This window comes from Penicillium coprophilum (genome assembly GCF_028826855.1).
Source record: "Penicillium coprophilum strain IBT 35676 chromosome Unknown utg000006l_segment0_segment0, whole genome shotgun sequence".
Taxonomy (NCBI): Eukaryota; Fungi; Ascomycota; class Eurotiomycetes; order Eurotiales; family Aspergillaceae; genus Penicillium; species Penicillium coprophilum.
In genome coordinates, this window is record NW_026622725.1 from 934,339 (window position 1) to 952,519 (window position 18,181).

At 46.6% G+C, this 18,181-nt stretch overlaps 7 protein-coding genes across 7 annotated transcripts; 6 read left to right on the top strand and 1 right to left on the bottom strand.

The window, feature by feature from the left end:
* Positions 1–2,934: 2,934 nt before the first annotated feature.
* Positions 2,935–3,339, top strand: N7500_009351 (uncharacterized protein; the record flags this gene model as incomplete). Its single annotated transcript, XM_056680492.1, has 1 exon — positions 2,935–3,339. The coding sequence occupies one exon, from the start codon at positions 2,935–2,937 to the stop codon at positions 3,337–3,339; it is 405 nt and encodes a 134-aa protein (XP_056527874.1).
* Positions 3,340–5,508: 2,169 nt separating this feature from the next.
* On the top strand, positions 5,509–7,096 carry N7500_009352 (neutral amino acid permease; the record flags this gene model as incomplete). Its single annotated transcript, XM_056680493.1, has 5 exons — positions 5,509–5,681; positions 5,741–5,754; positions 5,808–5,880; positions 5,932–6,263; positions 6,315–7,096. The coding sequence occupies 5 exons, from the start codon at positions 5,509–5,511 to the stop codon at positions 7,094–7,096; spliced, it is 1,374 nt and encodes a 457-aa protein (XP_056527875.1).
* Positions 7,097–8,569: 1,473 nt separating this feature from the next.
* Positions 8,570–9,127, top strand: N7500_009353 (DUF3807 domain-containing protein; the record flags this gene model as incomplete). The annotated part of the gene is made up of 2 exons (XM_056680494.1): positions 8,570–8,593; positions 8,651–9,127. 2 exons carry the CDS (start codon positions 8,570–8,572, stop codon positions 9,125–9,127), a joined length of 501 nt encoding a protein of 166 aa, XP_056527876.1.
* A 12-nt stretch (positions 9,128–9,139) lies between these two features.
* On the top strand, positions 9,140–9,580 carry N7500_009354 (uncharacterized protein; the record flags this gene model as incomplete). The annotated part of the gene is made up of 2 exons (XM_056680495.1): positions 9,140–9,232; positions 9,422–9,580. 2 exons carry the CDS (start codon positions 9,140–9,142, stop codon positions 9,578–9,580), a joined length of 252 nt encoding a protein of 83 aa, XP_056527877.1.
* Positions 9,581–10,281: 701 nt separating this feature from the next.
* On the bottom strand, positions 10,282–11,276 carry N7500_009355 (HVSL domain-containing protein; the record flags this gene model as incomplete). Its single annotated transcript, XM_056680496.1, has 3 exons — positions 10,282–10,696; positions 10,748–10,973; positions 11,030–11,276. The coding sequence occupies 3 exons, from the start codon at positions 11,274–11,276 to the stop codon at positions 10,282–10,284; spliced, it is 888 nt and encodes a 295-aa protein (XP_056527878.1).
* A 1,909-nt stretch (positions 11,277–13,185) lies between these two features.
* N7500_009356 (uncharacterized protein) lies at positions 13,186–13,747 on the top strand (the record flags this gene model as incomplete). Its single annotated transcript, XM_056680497.1, has 2 exons — positions 13,186–13,258; positions 13,320–13,747. The coding sequence occupies 2 exons, from the start codon at positions 13,186–13,188 to the stop codon at positions 13,745–13,747; spliced, it is 501 nt and encodes a 166-aa protein (XP_056527879.1).
* A 2,930-nt stretch (positions 13,748–16,677) lies between these two features.
* N7500_009357 (uncharacterized protein) lies at positions 16,678–17,463 on the top strand (the record flags this gene model as incomplete). Its single annotated transcript, XM_056680498.1, has 2 exons — positions 16,678–17,292; positions 17,344–17,463. The coding sequence occupies 2 exons, from the start codon at positions 16,678–16,680 to the stop codon at positions 17,461–17,463; spliced, it is 735 nt and encodes a 244-aa protein (XP_056527880.1).
* Between the last annotated feature and the right edge of the window lie 718 nt (positions 17,464–18,181).

Here is an 18,181-nt window from a genome sequence, read left to right on the forward strand (position 1 = left end):
TAATCGAAACCGCGTTTTCGCGGAATGCGAAACTCAGAGTCAGCTTTCGAGGGTTGTGATGCGCCCTATTTGCGATATGCCGAAGGTCAATACACACTCCCCTAGGGCCATGGGGCTCTGACTCCGATCTATTGCATCCTGGTGCATACTTTTTCTTTCTCTTGCAATTGGAGTTGCTCGGTTGGCTGCCAAAGTTGTAGCTCAGACGCTAACACATATGTGAACAACGTGCTCGGCGTGGATTTTGCAAGCTTTGATCGACCCCAGACTGTGAACTGGGCTTGTATCCTTGCGGGAGGAACGTCGGCGGTGTTGAGAGGGGCTCGAGTTATCTGCAATGGCTGTTGTAGCGTCGACGCTCTTGTAGGAAGAAAGTGAATATACTTGTTGCGGTTGAGAGAGCTGTAAAGAAAGTGCGGATGCATACGATAGGCAGCTCTTGAAAGAGAACTTGGACGAGTACTGCCCATCCTGAGATTTCCTCTATTTTGGATTGCATTGTCTTTTCCTTCATCTTGTAATGCCTAGGGCCTTGCGTCACGGAAACCAAGGTATCTCAAGGTTCCACGACATAGCTCTGTTGCAGCTGAGTTCGAGCGAGCGAAGGTCCAGTTATTTAAAGCAGTGGTTCCGAACCGATGGTTAACGGTAACCGGGACCTTCTCACTTCGTTTGAAATGGTACACCCGCGGATGAATCAGTGTTTCAGCCTCATATGCATTTGTAATTCTCACTTGGAAATTCGCAGGCACTTTTTCGATGCCGTGTTCATCTATGAGTGGTGTTAGATATTCAAGGAAGTCATGAATCGACGCGTGTATACGCCGAGCAGCATAAAATTGGAGGGAAACCGTCCTAGATTATGTCTTTGCAACGTCTGTCGCTTTCCCTTCAATGAGCATGTACTCGGACGAAGCTACCGGAAGGGTGTTTGATTCTTCGTCCGGGCGATTCCTGGGTGGGTGTAGCTCGCGTATGATTATGCAGGACTCATTGACGAAGGATTCAGCATCCAGAATGGCATTCAAGCCGAACAAACTATCCCTATCTTTCGTGGCGGTGGGGGTTGTAAGTGAACGTTCAATGTGCGCTTTTCGCAGCCCATATTGAGGATTACCTCACAAGCAATTAGAACCATCGGCAAGCCGTAGCTTCAGTTGAGGTAAACTGAGTATAGCATTGGGGTCTCACGAGAGTGAGAGGAAATTGTCTTCTTTCTGGTTGGAAGTGAAGGGCAGTCAAGGCTGTTTTACCACGCCACTCCCAGATAATGCGAGGATGGATTTTCTTGGTGTCGCTAATTTTTCAGGTCCCAGGATGTCGCTCTGGGGTTTGTGGTATTTCCCCCGTGACCCGAAGGGCTCTTGAATGAGGTTGATTGAGTTCCTTAGCCCCATATGCTTCGCACTAGGGGACGGAATTACAGTCATGACCGCTGGTAGAAGCCTATGGTGGCTATACAATGCAATTTTGCTTTACGGTCAGCTCTATCAATTGATGCCATATGGCGAAAAGCTATCTGACTAACCTGACTAGACGTAAAAAGATGCGGCGACTAGGTCAGACTTTCCTTGCTGCTCACCATGTTTGATAGTGAGCCCTCGTCGCGTTGGATATGTTTTCGAGAGTAGCTTGTAGAGCAGACGCAGCCGCCTTCTTGGATTCACTCGGACTGAGATATTAGGAGGTGACCTTGGTGGGGAGGAGCAAGGCAAGAATTCTAGATGAAGGATATATCGTATTTTTGGGTGTCCAATGAGTGGTGCAGGGCGGAATTAAAAGCAATGTGAGGGGGTTGGGCAAGAAATGTGAGAGGTCGCTAAGATTCGGGTTGTTAGCAATGATAAAACCGAAAGATATGAGTCCTGGGAGAGTAAGTGAGGGATGGGGAAAGTAAGATACAAGGATGTCTGAGAGACAGATTTCAAGGTGATTTTGGTAAGGATACATACTGTTGGGCGTGAGCTTTGACTAGTGCAGGGTCCTGTGTGAATCTCTCAAGGCCATGTTAGACATGGCCCCCCGAGAAATCTATGTCAGGTCGTCGGATAATCCCCTATTTGCCATTCTCGTTTTGATTTCCATTGGACTGTAGGAGTAGGCAGGACACCTGCCCAGAGAGTGAGGCGTCAAGGTAAGAAAGTAGGCCTAAGATGATGATTTTATAGGGAAGCTAAGAGCAACCAGAGTAATAGGTACCTAGGTAGGCATCAAACAGCCAAATGAGGTAAGCAATCGAGCCTCAGGATAACGCCTTGCCTCTCCTAGATACTTCTCATTCTCCCTCTCACTCTTTTCCAATGCACTTTCTCCATCACCTTCTCTACAGAAGGTGTGGCCACGAAGGTCGCTATTTCAAAGACCCTACACTGATGTGGACATGGGGATAGACAAGGGGGATGAGAGTGAATCGAAGAAGTCCAAGGGTCAAACGCGAGAAATACGAATGAAATCCGATGGACGATTGCAGGAGACTAATGTTAGGAGACAGAATGAAGGTGAAGTCCCAGCCTTAGGCATCTAAGATGTTGTCTGTTGACATGTCTTTGTTTATTTCTGTAAACTGAGATTCATATTCTTGCATACCTAGTCTCATTTCCCTCCTTTTCTCATAACCTTTCATCCGCCTATCTCTCTCCACTCTCATTTTCTTCTACTTGCGCCCAATTCCGTCATAAAGACAGAGCAAAAGATGAGAAGACCCCGAGGAGCGGACGAGTTTTGAGAATCCGAAAACCAAGCAGATGCTCGATAGCGTCCTTACTTCCATATTCGACCTACTTCAGGCTAAGAAGATGCCTACTCATTTGCGCATCCAATCATTGAAGCACGCCAGCCTTGTGACCAGCAGTCTGTCGCGGGCATGTGGTGCACTTTATAGCGAACCTACTGAAGGTATATGATTGCCTGCCGCTCCCTCCTAGCGAGATCGAAATGGCTGTTCTGGGGCGTGCGAGCGGCACAGGTCTTCCGAATCAGGACTTATACTTATCTCAGGACGTTGTCGTTCGTCGGCACGCCGTAACCCAATGTCCAAATTTCCTCAAGGCATCCCACCCGGTCTTTAAGTGTATACTGGTCGACATGCAAATTGCAGTTGAGTATGACAAATTTCTAGGCATCTTCAATGACGTCCTCACAAACATCGATTACACCACCGAGTGCCCTTTGACAGACGGCACTCAGAAGGATGATGGGATGTCTCGGTCCGTGTTCAGCCGATTGCAACCTCCAAGGAAGAGCCTCTGCCTAGCGCCGCGACAGTATTCACCGATAGAATGCCACCCGTTGACAAAATGGTCGGCCCACAATGCTTCAAGGAGGGCTGGCTGGGCCTGAGCTGTTGCCTCTTTCCGATATGACTCCAAAGAAAGAAAGCAACCGGGCCAGAACTCTCTCAACTGTGAGGGGCTCGACCTCATACTTAGCCGAGATGGACTACAAATACTGCCAATGCGTTTTCGGGAAGTCCCAGTGCGCACTGTGATGTCCGAAAGAACCCCGTACACATGAAAGTCGCATAGTGTATCCATTGCTTTCCAGTCACAGTCCGACATTGGGACCAAATGGCAGGGAAACAGCCATCACAAATGAGCTTTGCCCGGAATGCCGTTATATCGAAGCTTTTGTTTCCAGGATGGGGAGAAATACGAGTTGGTGAGTGCCGTTATTCTTTCGATACCGCTTCGGTTGCGTCCTTTGCTCATTCTAGATCAGTTCTACGAGGTAGGAGTCAATCCATGATCTTGGGGCTGAGTTCCATGCAGTACTAGAGCGGGTTGCGGACTTAAATAGCGCGAATGGTCATGCGGTTACACTACTGCAGCTCTCCTTTACTAGAATGAGATTGTTAGTAAGGGTGCATGAGAATTTAATCCCGGACCTGATATATGTCATCGATCACCGCAGGCTGGGAGAATCGGATGGCAAGGGTTTGGTAAGGTGCGAGTGATGAACAAGAACGCCCTATGGGTACTCCGCTAATTGCCAAACGCATCCAGAGCTACCGTACTATTTTCGAATTGAATATGAAACAGCCAACCGCCTGACGATCGCTTATCCGATGATGTTGACCTCCTGGTCATTGGTGATGGAATGATCGCTGCTCATCACCGCCGTGCGCAATGGCCAGCCGACTTCAATTCAGACGGAGATATTTACCCGCACAAATTGCCGACGGGCAAGCCTATGGATCATATGGACGGTGGGAAAGGAAAGCTGATCATAGAAGGTCGTTGCTTTTGCTATCATAAGCAGCCCCCGACGAGGCATAGCCCACGTACGAAGAGACAGACCTGGAGAATTGACATGCAAATCAACGAAACTATGCGATGAATGGCAATCAACATCTGGTGTGCTCAAGAGTCGAGATAGGAGTCTATCATGCGGGTTTCCTATTTGACATTTCAACCCCAGGACCTCGCTTCGTTTGACACTTTGCAACTCTTCGCAATTGTATGCGAGTAATTGATGACACACATCAGACACATGCCACTGTCACTCAAAATCTCCCTGCAGACAAGAAATCATTTCACTGATTCTCTATACCTGGAAATGGAACTCGAATCTTCAAGTCCATCATAGCGCGCGCTCAACTATCATCGCAAGGACTGGCGATGGAACCAGGTGAACTTGTTACAAACCATCCCACACCCACACCATGGCAAAAAGAGTGCATTTTTACAACCTTCTTTGATTGACGGAAAATCGTGTCCTTGAGACCAGCCTTTTGTTATAGAATGGGGTTATACTTGACGGAAAGGGGAAAGAGGGTTCGAGTTTCATAGACCGGAACCACTTGCAAGTCCTATAATTATATCCAATAAAAAAAGACAAGAATAGTTAACCCATAAATGTAACTAGTATATCAAATCATACAAATAAAAAGAAACCGGAGCTAGGGACCCATCTCCGACCTCATCTACGCCTCCGATTTGGGGCCAAAAATGTGAGCACGACATCCTACAGGACCATGATAGGCTAGACAGGCGCGAGACAATTAAGCTTATCAGATAGAGTTCCCCCCTAAATCTGCACGCGGGCCGAGATCTTTGCCTCTGATCTTTTGGGCATCAGAATTTTCATCATTTCAGACTTCACCCCCTGTAAAGCGTCTAGGTTCCAACTTCTATAGAGGAGGCCGGCATCGGAGCGAAGTTTTCCTCTTCTCCAGTTTGGACGGGCAGATTTGTGCATTTGGCTCCAGTGAACCAAGTCCTTTTGGGCCTTTCCATTACGTCGCGACGAGATGATTCGTCGTTTCGGTCCGCAGGTCGGCGATCCACATCCGTTTCGGGTGGCGGATTCTCTATTCTTCAATTTACTGACTTGGTGGATGCACTTTTTTGTTGAATTCAATTTTTTAATACTATTTTCCTTTCGTCAAGATCACTATCTCTCTTCCGATCTGTGTGTCAATCGATTTACTGTTGTTTTTGGTTGTTTTGCTACGTTTCCGACCTGATATCTACTTCCCGAGTATCCGCCATTGGTTTTGATATCCTCACTATGAGCTCCTCACCTCCTGGTTTGGACTTCGTTTCGAATGAGAAGAACACCTATATCGACTCCGCCGATCTGCGGTCCGATCTGGAGAAGTCGATCGACGTTCCGACTACTAGACAAGATGCCTTTGGCGATGAGGAGTTCGCGGAGGTGAAGTACAAAGTACTCAAGTGGTGGTATGTTTGCATAGCTTGAAAAGTGCAATTGCTCTGTGACTAACTTGTATCTTGTCTAGGCAATGTGGTCTGCGTACGTGATAAGATGTTATATCAAAACCAACCTCCAATCTAACATTCTACTAGTCATGGTCGCCGAAACAGTATCACTGGGTGTGCTGTCACTGCCCGCCGCTGTAGCAGGTCTGGGACTGGTTCCGTAAGCTTACCTTCTGGCTCAAATTGCAGGAATTGGAACTAATGATATCAGCGCCATCCTCGTCTTGGTCTTCCTAGGTTCACTGGCCACATACACCGGCTATGTTATCGGACAGATGAAATGGAAGTACCCGCACATTTCCACAATGGCAGATGCCGGTGAAGTGATTGCAGGAAAATGGGGACGAGAATTCCTCGGTGCTGCACAGATCGTCTTTTTCATCTTCATCATGGCTAGTCACCTATTAACCTTCACCGTTGCCATGAACACCATCACAAACCACGGCACATGCTCCATCGTCTTCGGCATCGTCGGCATGGTCATCTCCTTCATCTGCTCATTACCTCGCACTCTGGAAAAAATGTCATGGCTATCCATAGTTTGTAAGTTTCCATTCCTATCCCCGAGAACAACCACCCACTAACAACTCCCAGCATTCTTCAGCATCATGACCTCAGTTATAATAGTCATGATCGCCGTCGGCATCACAAAACCAGGAACAGGCGTCGTCGCAGTCGTCCAAACAGACCTCTTCCACGGCTTCACGGCAGTCTGCAACATCGTCTTCGCCTTCTGCGGTCACGCCGCCTTCTTCGGCTTAATGGCTGAACTCAAGAACCCAAAAGACTTCACAAAATCCCTCTGTCTCCTGCAAGGCATCGACATGGGCCTGTACATCACCGCCGCGCTGGTGATCTACCGCTACGCCGGCAGCGATGTGACATCTCCAGCGCTAGGCTCCGCTTCACCGATGGTCGCAAAAATCGCATACGGAATCTCCCTACCGACTATCATCATCGCCGGTGTGATCAACGGCCACGTTGCGTTCAAGTATGTCTACCTGCGTATTTTCCAGGGTACGGATAGAATGCACAAGCGCGATTGGATTGCCACGGGATCGTGGATCGGTATTGCCCTCTCCTTGTGGGTCTTGGCGTGGATCATTTCCGCCGCGATTCCGGTGTTCAGTAACCTGCTCAGCTTGATCACCGCACTTTTCGCGAGTTGGTTTACCTACGGCTTCAGTGGGATCTTTTGGCTGTTTATGAATAAGGGCAAATGGTTCTCGTCGCCGAGGAAGATTGCTCTCACTCTTTTGAATCTCATGGTTATCTCTATTGGTGCTGCGCTGTGCGGTCTTGGTCTTTGGGTCTCTGGAAAGGCTCTCCATGATAACCCCAGCAGTGCGAGCTTTTCTTGTGCCAATAATGCTTAGTGGCATATGCCTTTTTGTGTTTCTGTTGCTGGGTCAACCTGGCTTTATAAAAGTGGATGCGGGAAGGGTTCTGGCGTTTTGATTTCACATTTGGTAGCATTTTGATACCTTGGATACCTTGTTCGGACTCCTGTCGCTGCTTGAGTTCGTTTTATTGTATAATTTCTGCATTCGCATATACACACTACAGCGCGGTTTAGAAATAGACGTGTACTAATATAATCATTTGCTGAAAGATTAATTGCTCGCCCTTGCTTTAGATCATAGAAGTAATAACTAGTTTCAGGTGTCCTACCTGCAGTCTCTCTGGTAGGTGATGAGGTTGTGATCGCGCAGCCAATGGAGCAGACCCAGGTTGCTGATGTTCTGGTTTCGAGTCAATATCCTTGCGAATGTGCAGTTTGTGTGTGGAGTCTCTTGGGAGCATAGCGATGCGTTCAAGGCTGAGAGCAGAGGTCAGGATTGCGCAGATAAAAATGGTGATTCGCATTCGCTAGGTGCGGCCAAAGCCTGTCAACGTCTGTTGTTGAGCGGTGCCAGGCGAAGGTTGCTGAAGATAAATTATGGACTGAGGCCATGACTGCGAGCTCACTTTCAAAAGGGCATGGCGCTCAGGGTCGTATATGCCCATTTGATACCTCACTGCCTGAATTTGGCAAGGATATTGACCACGCCTTTTGCAGCTCTCTGTTGTAAATAAATCTTCTTCGGCACAGAATCAACCTGGCAAACCCACAAAGTGAGGCTTCATATATGGATAAAAATTTAGAAAAATCACATTTTGAGGTGGTCATCACTATGTATTAACTCTGCTTTCACGCTATACGCTATCAGATTTCCTAGTTCCATTTCCTATACTACAGCCTACAATTTCTGGGAATTCTCTCACTCTTCTCTCACAATTGTTTCTTGATAAAAGTATACATCTTCCATACTGCAGCCCATAACAGCACTAGACTAACTAGACGCAGGTATCTCTGTTGCAGAATCCGACTTCAATCTTCAGGCTAGATTAAAATGAGTATATGCAACCCTGAGCGCCATGCCACTTCGTACACGCTTGACCAAGAATGACACATGGTGGAATTAGCACCAAAGATGGTAGCTCAGTCAGGATTTTCTTTCAATCAAGTCAACCTTGATAGTTGGACATCAAATGTTATGCTCACTGCTTCAAAACACCGTAGGCACGTACGATCAAGCCTGCTGGTATTCTTGGCGCTAGCTGATCTAATATGGATTTTCAATAGCTATGAAGGAGATAATTTGTGAAGCCGGATAGTTGGAATTTGCATGTCACACATTTAACAATATTAACAAATCTACCCTTGGCGACCTGTTGTAGCGGTGATCAACTGGCGAGGGCGTTCTTCCGGGTTCAACTTGGTACCGTAATTACAGTAATATTACCCGCAAGATCGCGTCTTCCCGCGACTTCAATGTTCCATCTTTCTTCAACCACACTGGGCCAGCATGCAAGTCCCAAATGTAACTCTGGTGAGTTTCTCTATTATCCATGGTCGATCTACCTACTGATATCTTCCTTTCATCTAGGATGACCTCCATGCCTTCCAATCCAACCACTTCCCTAGCCAACAGCTGGTTGCATTTCCCCTAGAACATGACCAGACAGAAGATGATCTCGGATACTATCCAGACGGAGTGAAACGTACTCTCACAGATGAGCAGATTCGAATCTTCAGACACAGTGAGATCCATGCCTTACTGCGGGAGAGGCAGCTCAAGAATGATGAGGCGCAATATCAAGCTCGCATGCAGACATCTCAAGATGATGAACCAGAGGGTAAAGCAGACTCTGTACCAGAGAAGCGAGCTCTAGATGTCGAGTCCCAGACAAAGGGTGGCGATCGGAAGCGGTCACGGTCTCGAAAGGGCTCTAAGAAAAACACCGCAGAGGAAAAGACTCCTAAGCTGGATTACGGCGACGAATCTGATCAAACACAAATGGCAAGACCACCGGTGCCACAGATGCCTTACCAAGGTCGCAGAATTATCTCCTATGATGACTGATCTCTATCTGGTATGAATGATGTTCAACTTATCTCCCACCTCCAAATTCCACTCAGTGGCTGGTCAGAAGCCTCTATCTTTGGCCTGATGGACAATACCAAAGCGGTAAGTCTTCCACATTCTATTCCACTGTACCCATGCCCGTTCATGATGAACAACTTCATCCTTAGCCGGAAAGCCATGCCATCTGCGGATGTGTGAGGCATTGACGACCTTAATCTTCTCTCTGAGGGCTTCTTCAAAACTCCCCATCACTTGCACACGTGTTTAGTTGTGATACTAACAGCTTTACAGTTTCGCTACTTTAACTCAGGTTCTGTTGGCAAAAGCGTGTCACTATTTGCATCCGTGCAAAGGAGCAGGCGCCGCTCCTACAATGACGCGTTGAGCAGTACCTTCGTATTGCTGGACGTCTCAAAGGACAAAATAATGAGAGGGCCCTCAGAGCAATGAGGTCGTTTTATGAAAGCGAGACGATCTAGCGATCAAATCCGCTCGTTGAGTGGTGCTACGCTCCGTGTTTTTCTTGCTCTCGGGTTTCCGGGCCATGACGTTGGATAATTATCCCCACGTGTCGCGTCACACTCAGTCGAGGGCCGTTTACAGCAACGTCGAGTGCAATCAATAGTTGAGCTTAAGAACGCATGACGCAAATGCCCGACATCCACCATCCAATCATCCGAAGAAAGCTATGCAAAGCATAATCCTCGAACGTTTTGAGGACGATGATTGCACTGACGCAGCTTTCGAAAGGGGCATTTGTTGTCCTCTGAATGTAAAACTAGTCGACCGCCAACGGATCTGACGAGCATTAAAAGGAATTACCCTTACACGGAATCCCTTGAGAAGCGGCAGCTGACTGATGTTACGGTCACTCATAATCTTCCAAATGGATTTTGTTAAAAAAAAATAAAAAATAAAAAAAATTTGAACCTGGAGAGTATCTTCGGAACAGAGAAAGAAAAACTTGAATGATCATTTATGTAATGTTTTATTGGTATATTTTAGAAATCGAATGGTAGATAGTACATCCCTAAAAGATCACCTGCAGTTCCCCCGTATTGAAATGACCTCGACTTTTCTTCGCTTTTGTGGTTGATGAATTGGCCATCCTGACTAGAAGAGACAACGTCCAATACACTGGTCAATCTATCCTATAAGCTTTTTCCTAATGGTATACTGCCAACAATATTTCCAATCTTTGCTTTGACACTGTCAAATTCAACCTGGATTTCCCGCAAGGCTCGCAAATCTATCCCGGCGACCCTTTCACGTTCTTTCGGGCTAGGTTCTGACAGGCTCCAGGCAAGTGAGATATGGAAGCACCCGGAGAAATCCTCGCCGCTCGGACTACTAATCCTGTTTTGGGTGGATGCACTAGTCTGCTGCTGTCGACTCGGGGAGGTCGCATAAAGGGGTGGCTGACCAAAGCGAGCGAGTGTCTCATTTGATAACTTCAAGAGGCGGTTCAAACCGTCATGGCTCGGTCTCTGCACGCCCAAGACGAGAAACCAGCGTGTCTTTTCATAATTAGATGACCAATATAGAGAATTCGGCTGGACATTAAATCTAGTATGACGGTTAGATAGCGGATGAGATATTTGTAAGTGTGTCACATACGATAGAACATGCGAGTCATGAATAGCCTTCTGCAACGCCTCAGTAAACGAGGCACGCTGCTCGGTGCGAAGAACCACCGGCCGCGACAGGCTGATATGAAGTGGTAGCTGGGCACCGAGATCACTATGAAGAAGACTGTGTATTACAGGCGCTTTTTCATCCGGCAAATCTCCAGACTGAGAGATAACACCTCCAAGAAGCGACAGCTCCTCTTTCCCCGGATACCCTGTCAAAGAGTTAGCACCTTGCACGAGCTGCACACCACCAGCGTCCGATACTCACATTCTAGGTAAAGATGTGTTGGCCAATTTCCTTCAACATGAGGAATTACGCGTGTTCGACCGCCATGAAGACTGGGATTATCTTGCACGCTCACACGTGTGCTCGAGGCATATAGGTTGTGGAATGCTGCAGGTAAGGGCGGCAGCGATGGCCCTGGATTAAGGTCGTGGCGAGATTTCTTGACTGGGCGGAGAGGAGATCTAGACTCTGAGTCGGATTCCGAATCAGAGTATTGTACTAGGGTCATCTTTGATGTGACAGGGGAGTTGTTGTTCTGATGGAGGTCTGGATTTCTCAGATGTGGGGAAAGCTAAGGTCGGGAGCCAATCATCGTTTTTGGTTTCATCTATAAATTTGTGTTTTGATATTGGCATTTCTTCTACATTGAGAACATCTCAAGTTCGTTTGTATAGTCGTACGTCATTTTCTGTCTACTCTCACATTGTGTCACTGGGCCCTAGGGCTGAGGCGTTTATGGCGTTCCAATAAAGAGCGGCAGTCACCTAAAACTCAGGCCGATTGGGTGTAATGTGTAATGTTCGGGCTACACGCCTGCTACAGTTATCTCGATGTTAGCGTTCCTTGTCCCTTTTAGTGAGGGTGTAAAGATTAGTGCCATCAACTATTACATTAACACAATTGGGACAATGAAAATCGTTCGTTTCACGATCAGAGTGGCTTCAGTTCCCTGGTCCAGCCGACTGCAAGACCCAATCCAGGGCTAATCACATATTTGCCGATCGAGATAGCAAGGGGACTGCGGGAAGCAAATAATTCTAGACTCAATTTTCAAGTTTGTGGGACGTCTACTTGGATCTTGCATATAAAAATGACAATCATTGGCCAAGGTAACAACTAAAATGAGGGGATACCAAACATGCGCTTGTGACCACGCATTTTTAATACTTCAAGGAGTGATGTGTTTATGGCCAGCCTCTGGGCTGTGCTTTGTTTCATGAAGAGCGGACTACCATAGTTTGTTAGCATCTTTGATAAACCCCCAACTGCTAGCCCTGTTGCACGGGGTAAGGGACGTCACCCAGGCTTGAGCAATCTCTAAACAACTTGATATTCTGTGGGACTACCCCGGGTAACCGATGACAATAGCCTTCGCGTACATCATGGGGCTTGTACTTCTGGGGACCTCGGTGATCGGGCCATGGTGGGTGGTGGGATCGTGATAGTAAGAATGTTGGAATGGTGCACACCTCACGTCTCCGGTTTTTTGGGAATGAAAGAGTTATTGAATTCATATTCTATTCTCTCCTGCTTATTATTACACCCTGCTAGCAAAGGCACAATCCATCAGTAGAAGAGAACTCCATCGGAGAAGAGAGATAATGACAATGATCACATGTAGATAGAAGTATAAATCACTCTCAACCCGGCTGGAGTATCATTGTCATCGTAAAATGCAATGAAAGGTTTTTGGATGCTGTGCAGTGCGACTGAAACGTGATGGATCATCCACTGCCTACAATTATCCTCTTTTTATGTTATGTTGCTTGCCCGTTGATCGAAGGTATAGGCTAAGACCTGGCGTACTGTTACTGTAGGCTGCAAGAGTTCCACTGGCTCCTAAGTTCCTCCCCAATTCACAAAATTAATCACTGAAACCGAGAATGGAGCTATAGACCACAAAACTTCAACTTGCATCATATATAGATGCAATATTCAAGAGGCTTTTAGGCTGTGGGAGGAGCTAGGTGCGCAATTTGACAAGATTTAAGCATAGCAGAATCGCAGAAGGGCATGCACACCTCGTCATAAATTTCAATGAGATAGTGTAGACAGATCCTCTACCTCAATATCAATCATAAGCCATACTTGAATCTAATAGAATTTTAATACATTCTAATCCCAACGGTTGGACAGCATAGTTAACTACAAATTTGATGCATACCACCGTCGGAATAACGCCTACAATCAGATTTCTCGAACGATCGATGGGTGTCTAGATCTATTTCGATAGAGACTTCAAGGAAGCTATCGAATATAAATTAAATGCGATTTTCCACTTTTCTGGATTTCATTCCATCAGGACCAACAGTCTATCAAGATCTGATATAAGAGAAATCTACCTAGTGAGCGTCGCCTATTCCCTTTTTATACTTCACCCTAACCAAGACAGGTGAAAAGCAGTCCAGCAAACAAAGATGAAGCCCAGCATTATTCTCACGGTCCTAGGCCTGAGCCTTACCGCCATCGCGGCCCCAACTCCGCTGTACCGTACGCAATCCTTTCCCTTAGAGCCAGTGAGAACAACCGTTGATAAAATGACCTTGTAAAGAGCTTGAAGTCCGTGAGGTTGATATCGACGATGCTACACCTACTCCCCCCACTCCTCCCACCCCTCCGACACCTCAGACTGTCCCCATTGCTCATGCTCCTCCCGGAAAGGACTCCGGCTATTACCCTCCAGCCCAAGCCAATCCACCAACTCCACCGACTCCCCCCACCCCTCCCACTCCTTCTAACGTTCCCGTGAATGCTCCTGGATCTCCCTATCCTTATGTAAACTCCCCGCAGACTCCCCCAACCCCTCCCATTCCCCCTACCCCTCCAAGCCCTTCTGGTGCTGTGTACGGTCCAGTCATTGGTAATGGAAACTACGGAAATCTCCCTGCTGCTCCCCCGACTCCTCCCACTCCTCCTACTCCCTCTACCCCTTCTGGGGGTACTGAGAGTGGATTTGTTGGAAAAGGTAGCACTGGCTGATGGCGGCACTGCCGATGTTAGTAAGGATACTGAAGATAGTGGTTGGTACTTGATAATTGATGCTTGATGTCACCCGGGATCGAGTTTACACAAACTGCCGACGTTCTTTAAGTTTTATCTTAGTATAACTGACCAATGATCAAGTCTTCTGTCTACCTTTGCACTCCGCTAGATATCTACATAAATATTCTCTTACAACTCCATGGGAATATTTCGCGTTACGGGAGTTAAGCTTGCTAAATACATTTTATCTAGATACACGGTTGCCCTTGGGTTAATTAGCTGCGCAATATTACTTTGCTATCTAAATTTTCTATCCTTTTTGTGTCAATCCAGTAATCCAAACTTCGTTCTGCTATCTGCCCTTGTTATCGCAATCAAAGTCTTCAGCTTTTTGGCACACATTTATTTGCTCGGTTTTCCTGTCAAAATAGGGTTCAGCATATCGAAATTACCACCATTACTATATCTGTGACAAGCTTGTCTTTCTACATAAATTCAAAGAAACAAAAAACACATACAACTGATGTTCCTACGACCTCCCAGCGTATGTAACGTTCTAGCCTGCGGCAATAAAAAGAAATCTCTCCCTCGGGGAATCGAACCCCGGTCTCCCGCGCTTATCGGTTTTAATGACAAGCGGAAATCATCACCACTAGACCAAGGAAGAAGGTGATCGAGTTAACTCGACCATTGGCTGGTTGATGAAAAATACCTGCCGTGAGATAATATAAGTAGTGCTGGTTGAGTAACGATCGGATTGATGGGAGTAACTCTTACAGGTCAGCATTGAAATAGATCTTTTGTGACTTGAGATAAGGGAAAAATCAAAGTATAAAATAGACCATTCTGCTCACTCTGTCATGACCATTTTCTATATCGCTAGCCATGAGGAAGGGGCCGTCCACCCACCATACCCCGTCCACCTTGTCTTGGCTGTTGTGTTCAAATGGCAATAGAGGAATGAAACATCCACTTATTTTCAGTAATTCGAATGCGCTCTGGGTTTCTATCGCCTATCGTGAGTAAATAAGAGGGTGTATAAGTATCTCTGCCAGTGCCATTTCAGGGACGTAGACAAGCGGAGTATTTACAGCAACAGTAATTCTCACAGTACACCATTTTCTACTTGATTTGAAGTGTCAAGTCGGATTTCCATTGACCAATATTTGCACTGGGTGGCGGTTCAGCTAGTGGGAGATTCAGGTATAAGAAGAACGCTTCATCCTGAATTCGAGACATTTTTAAGGTCAACCTACTACCCAGCACTCAGTATGCATGGACAGTAAGACTTGCTTTTCACAATGTGTATTTATATACTGACTTTTGTGGAATGTGATCAAGTAAAGATGAAATGGAACACTCTTCTCGCAATGGTGAGCGCCGCTCTTACCGCGGTAACTGCCCCTGTACCTGATCCGCAAAGTAAGTATGATTTCACTTCCAAGTAGGTTTACATGAAAGCTTGATCATGTTCTTAGGATTATAGTATATAATTTTGCTGTGCGAGACTCTCGCCTGGTCAAGCCGATGATCTGTATAAGACGGCGCCGTTGTGTGAGAATGTTGATTGTTCATTCACATGCGATATTGACCCGATTAGCACCCCTGTTGCTATTGCAATCCCATCTTCGCTGCCAGCTCCTACTTGGAATGGGTAGTCCTACGGCATACTGTGTTCCACCATTGCACTGTGGTGCTTTATAGCCACTTCAAATACAATGTTACCATCACCAACTACACATTGAAAGACATACCGATTGAGCGGAGAATTACTTTACCATCAATATCGACGCCCATACTGTTCTGTGATGGTTGCCCCACAGCCTGAATGTCATGCACATCAAAAGTTCCCAATGTGTTTCAATTGGTTATGTCTTGTATATATGTGTAGCCACGTTTGAGACATGTGATACAGATTCATGCGAGAGTAGATATACATTAGCAGTAGCAAGGAGTAAAAAGCGGTGAAAATCAATTTGGAATTGCCAAGTGCCATCCAGGCCAGGGGTCCAATGCCGCGGAGACCGTTTGGCCGCTATTCGGCCCTAACGATAAGCTTAATCTATGAACGAGTCATCGACCGGAAACCCCGGGAATAGATATCCGTCTGCAGGACTTGTAAATATTTAACTAAAGTAAAGGAAATTAACTTTTATTCTGTGCGTTTGTCTAGATTTTTAACAGTATGACGATGTAAAAAAATGTGGAAAAAAAAAGAACCAGAAAAGATAGAGGTGTGGATGTAGTTCAAGGGGTTTCGTCATAGTAGTCGATCAGTACGTGGAAGTCTCGGATGCGTGAATGCAACATGGGCCTTGCATAGATTTAGTCTTAGTGAATCATAGGATAAAATCTCAAATATCTACGGAGTATAGAATTCTAGCCCATTCCTTTGTACCTGTCATGGGGAAAGTAGAAGTTGTTCCTGTGTACCTGTGGATGATATCACTGTATACTTCCGTAAGGCTCCGTATACGTTCCGGGAGTCGGCTTCGACTACGAAGTAAGCCCAACATGATCGACCCACATGATCTTTTTTTTAAGCGATAATTGGTACATGGACGCAGTGAAAATGTTAATCACGTACTAAGCCTACATTAGAGGCTACTAACCCGAGTCTAGCCACGGAGCTCATAAACGTGGACTACAACGCAAGTCATCACGTCACGTCCGCAGCTTCCTTTGATATAAGCTCTCTTCGACTCACACGCTATTCTCCCATCTACATCTACCCTCATCTTCATCACTTCATCTCTTTTCTATAACAGTCAACATCTTCAGCTGTTGTACGAGCTACCCTGCATCACAGCTCAGCCTCACCTGTTCTAAATAAAGTACTTCTTACTTATACCGGGTACACTTTGCGCCTTGCGCCTTACACTCTGGATACTTTTCCCTCTTACAATACTCCTTTCTCCAACTTAGAAATGGCAGTTGACTGCATCCCCATGGCCTCAGGCCACTATGACCCCTTCAATCAACACAGTCAGGATCGACAAAACGTGGGGAGAGTGGGCAGCAACAACCCATATGCCCACTACATTTCACCAGCACCATCATCATATTCTCGACGGTCGCGTTCTGAGTCTGTGAACTCCGCGCCGTCCATCTGGTATTCCGGTACACCCGAACATCACCCGGTAGAGCCGCGACGCAAAAGAGAGCACTCTGCTCCCCATCGTCGCCGCCATAACAAGTATCCCCGCCACTCACAGCTTGTGGAACCCGATATCATCGACAGACTGGACAATGTCACCAATTTCTCCTATCACCACGAGGGCCCGTACGATGCGGCCCGCCCCGAACGAAACCGCTATGCTCAATCCAGCCCACTGGAGGCTGTCAAAGAGTCCAACGCCGAGGCTCTCCGGGCGACGCCTCATCACAAGATCGCCGACGCCCTAAACAGTCATCGGCCCCTCGATGGTGTGGCTTTTTATCCTCCAGGAACCACGGATCGAAATGGTCAGGAGTACTCTTACGAAGAGGGCTCGAACATGATGAACGACTTTTCTGGTAACTTTATGCGGATTCCTGGAATGGTATGTTCCCTTCTTCATTCTGTTGTGTCACCATCACTAACTCGGGTCTAGAAATTCACCGATGAGGACTTCAAAAACGACCCCTTCTACAACCGTCCGCTGGTGAACCCCTTCTCTGAATTACGGAGAAAAATCAGTTTACGACTCAAGAAGCGACGCAACACTAATTGATTTGTCTCTCCATTTCGACAACTTCACGACCTGACGAGAGACCGATGATTACGAAATCGATGGATGATGCCTGTATGGACTCTTTGGGAATCGGAGTTCGGGCTTTGGGTGGAATTTGGAGTTGGAAAATGGTCATGTGTTATCCTTTTTGTCTTTGGGAGTTGACGGTTATATTATTGGGAGGTCTCCAGGTTTTGGATTGATGTGGGTATGGATAATGGTCCTGTATACCGATACATCGTGTATGTACTTCGACAAATGAGAGGCCAAAGGCCCATTTCAAATTTCCTCGTGTTCGTGTCAACGGGAGTAGTCTCTGTCTTTCGTTTTTGTAATTGTTCCACCTTATCACCCTGGATATTACTTCTATGCAATCCAACTACATGAAATGGTTTTTCCTTCCGCTGGTCTCACACTGAACATATGTTTATCTACTCCATAGCATCACCCAACCTCACTCCCGAATGTCAGCTGTTACACGCCGATCTCACGTATCCGCCCCCTCGCAGATGCAGATGCGCAGATCACGAGTTCTGCATTCCACCAGAGACACCAGACACCAGACAAAGCCTGGAGTTCCGATCCGCAGCTGGAATTGATTCGCTGCCTAATCACAGCATCAGCATGAGCTGACTATGTAATAATGGTTCCCAACCGGTTCCTAAACAGGCAATCACCTCGATCTCTTTCATATGCACTGAAAAAAAAAAAAGAAAGA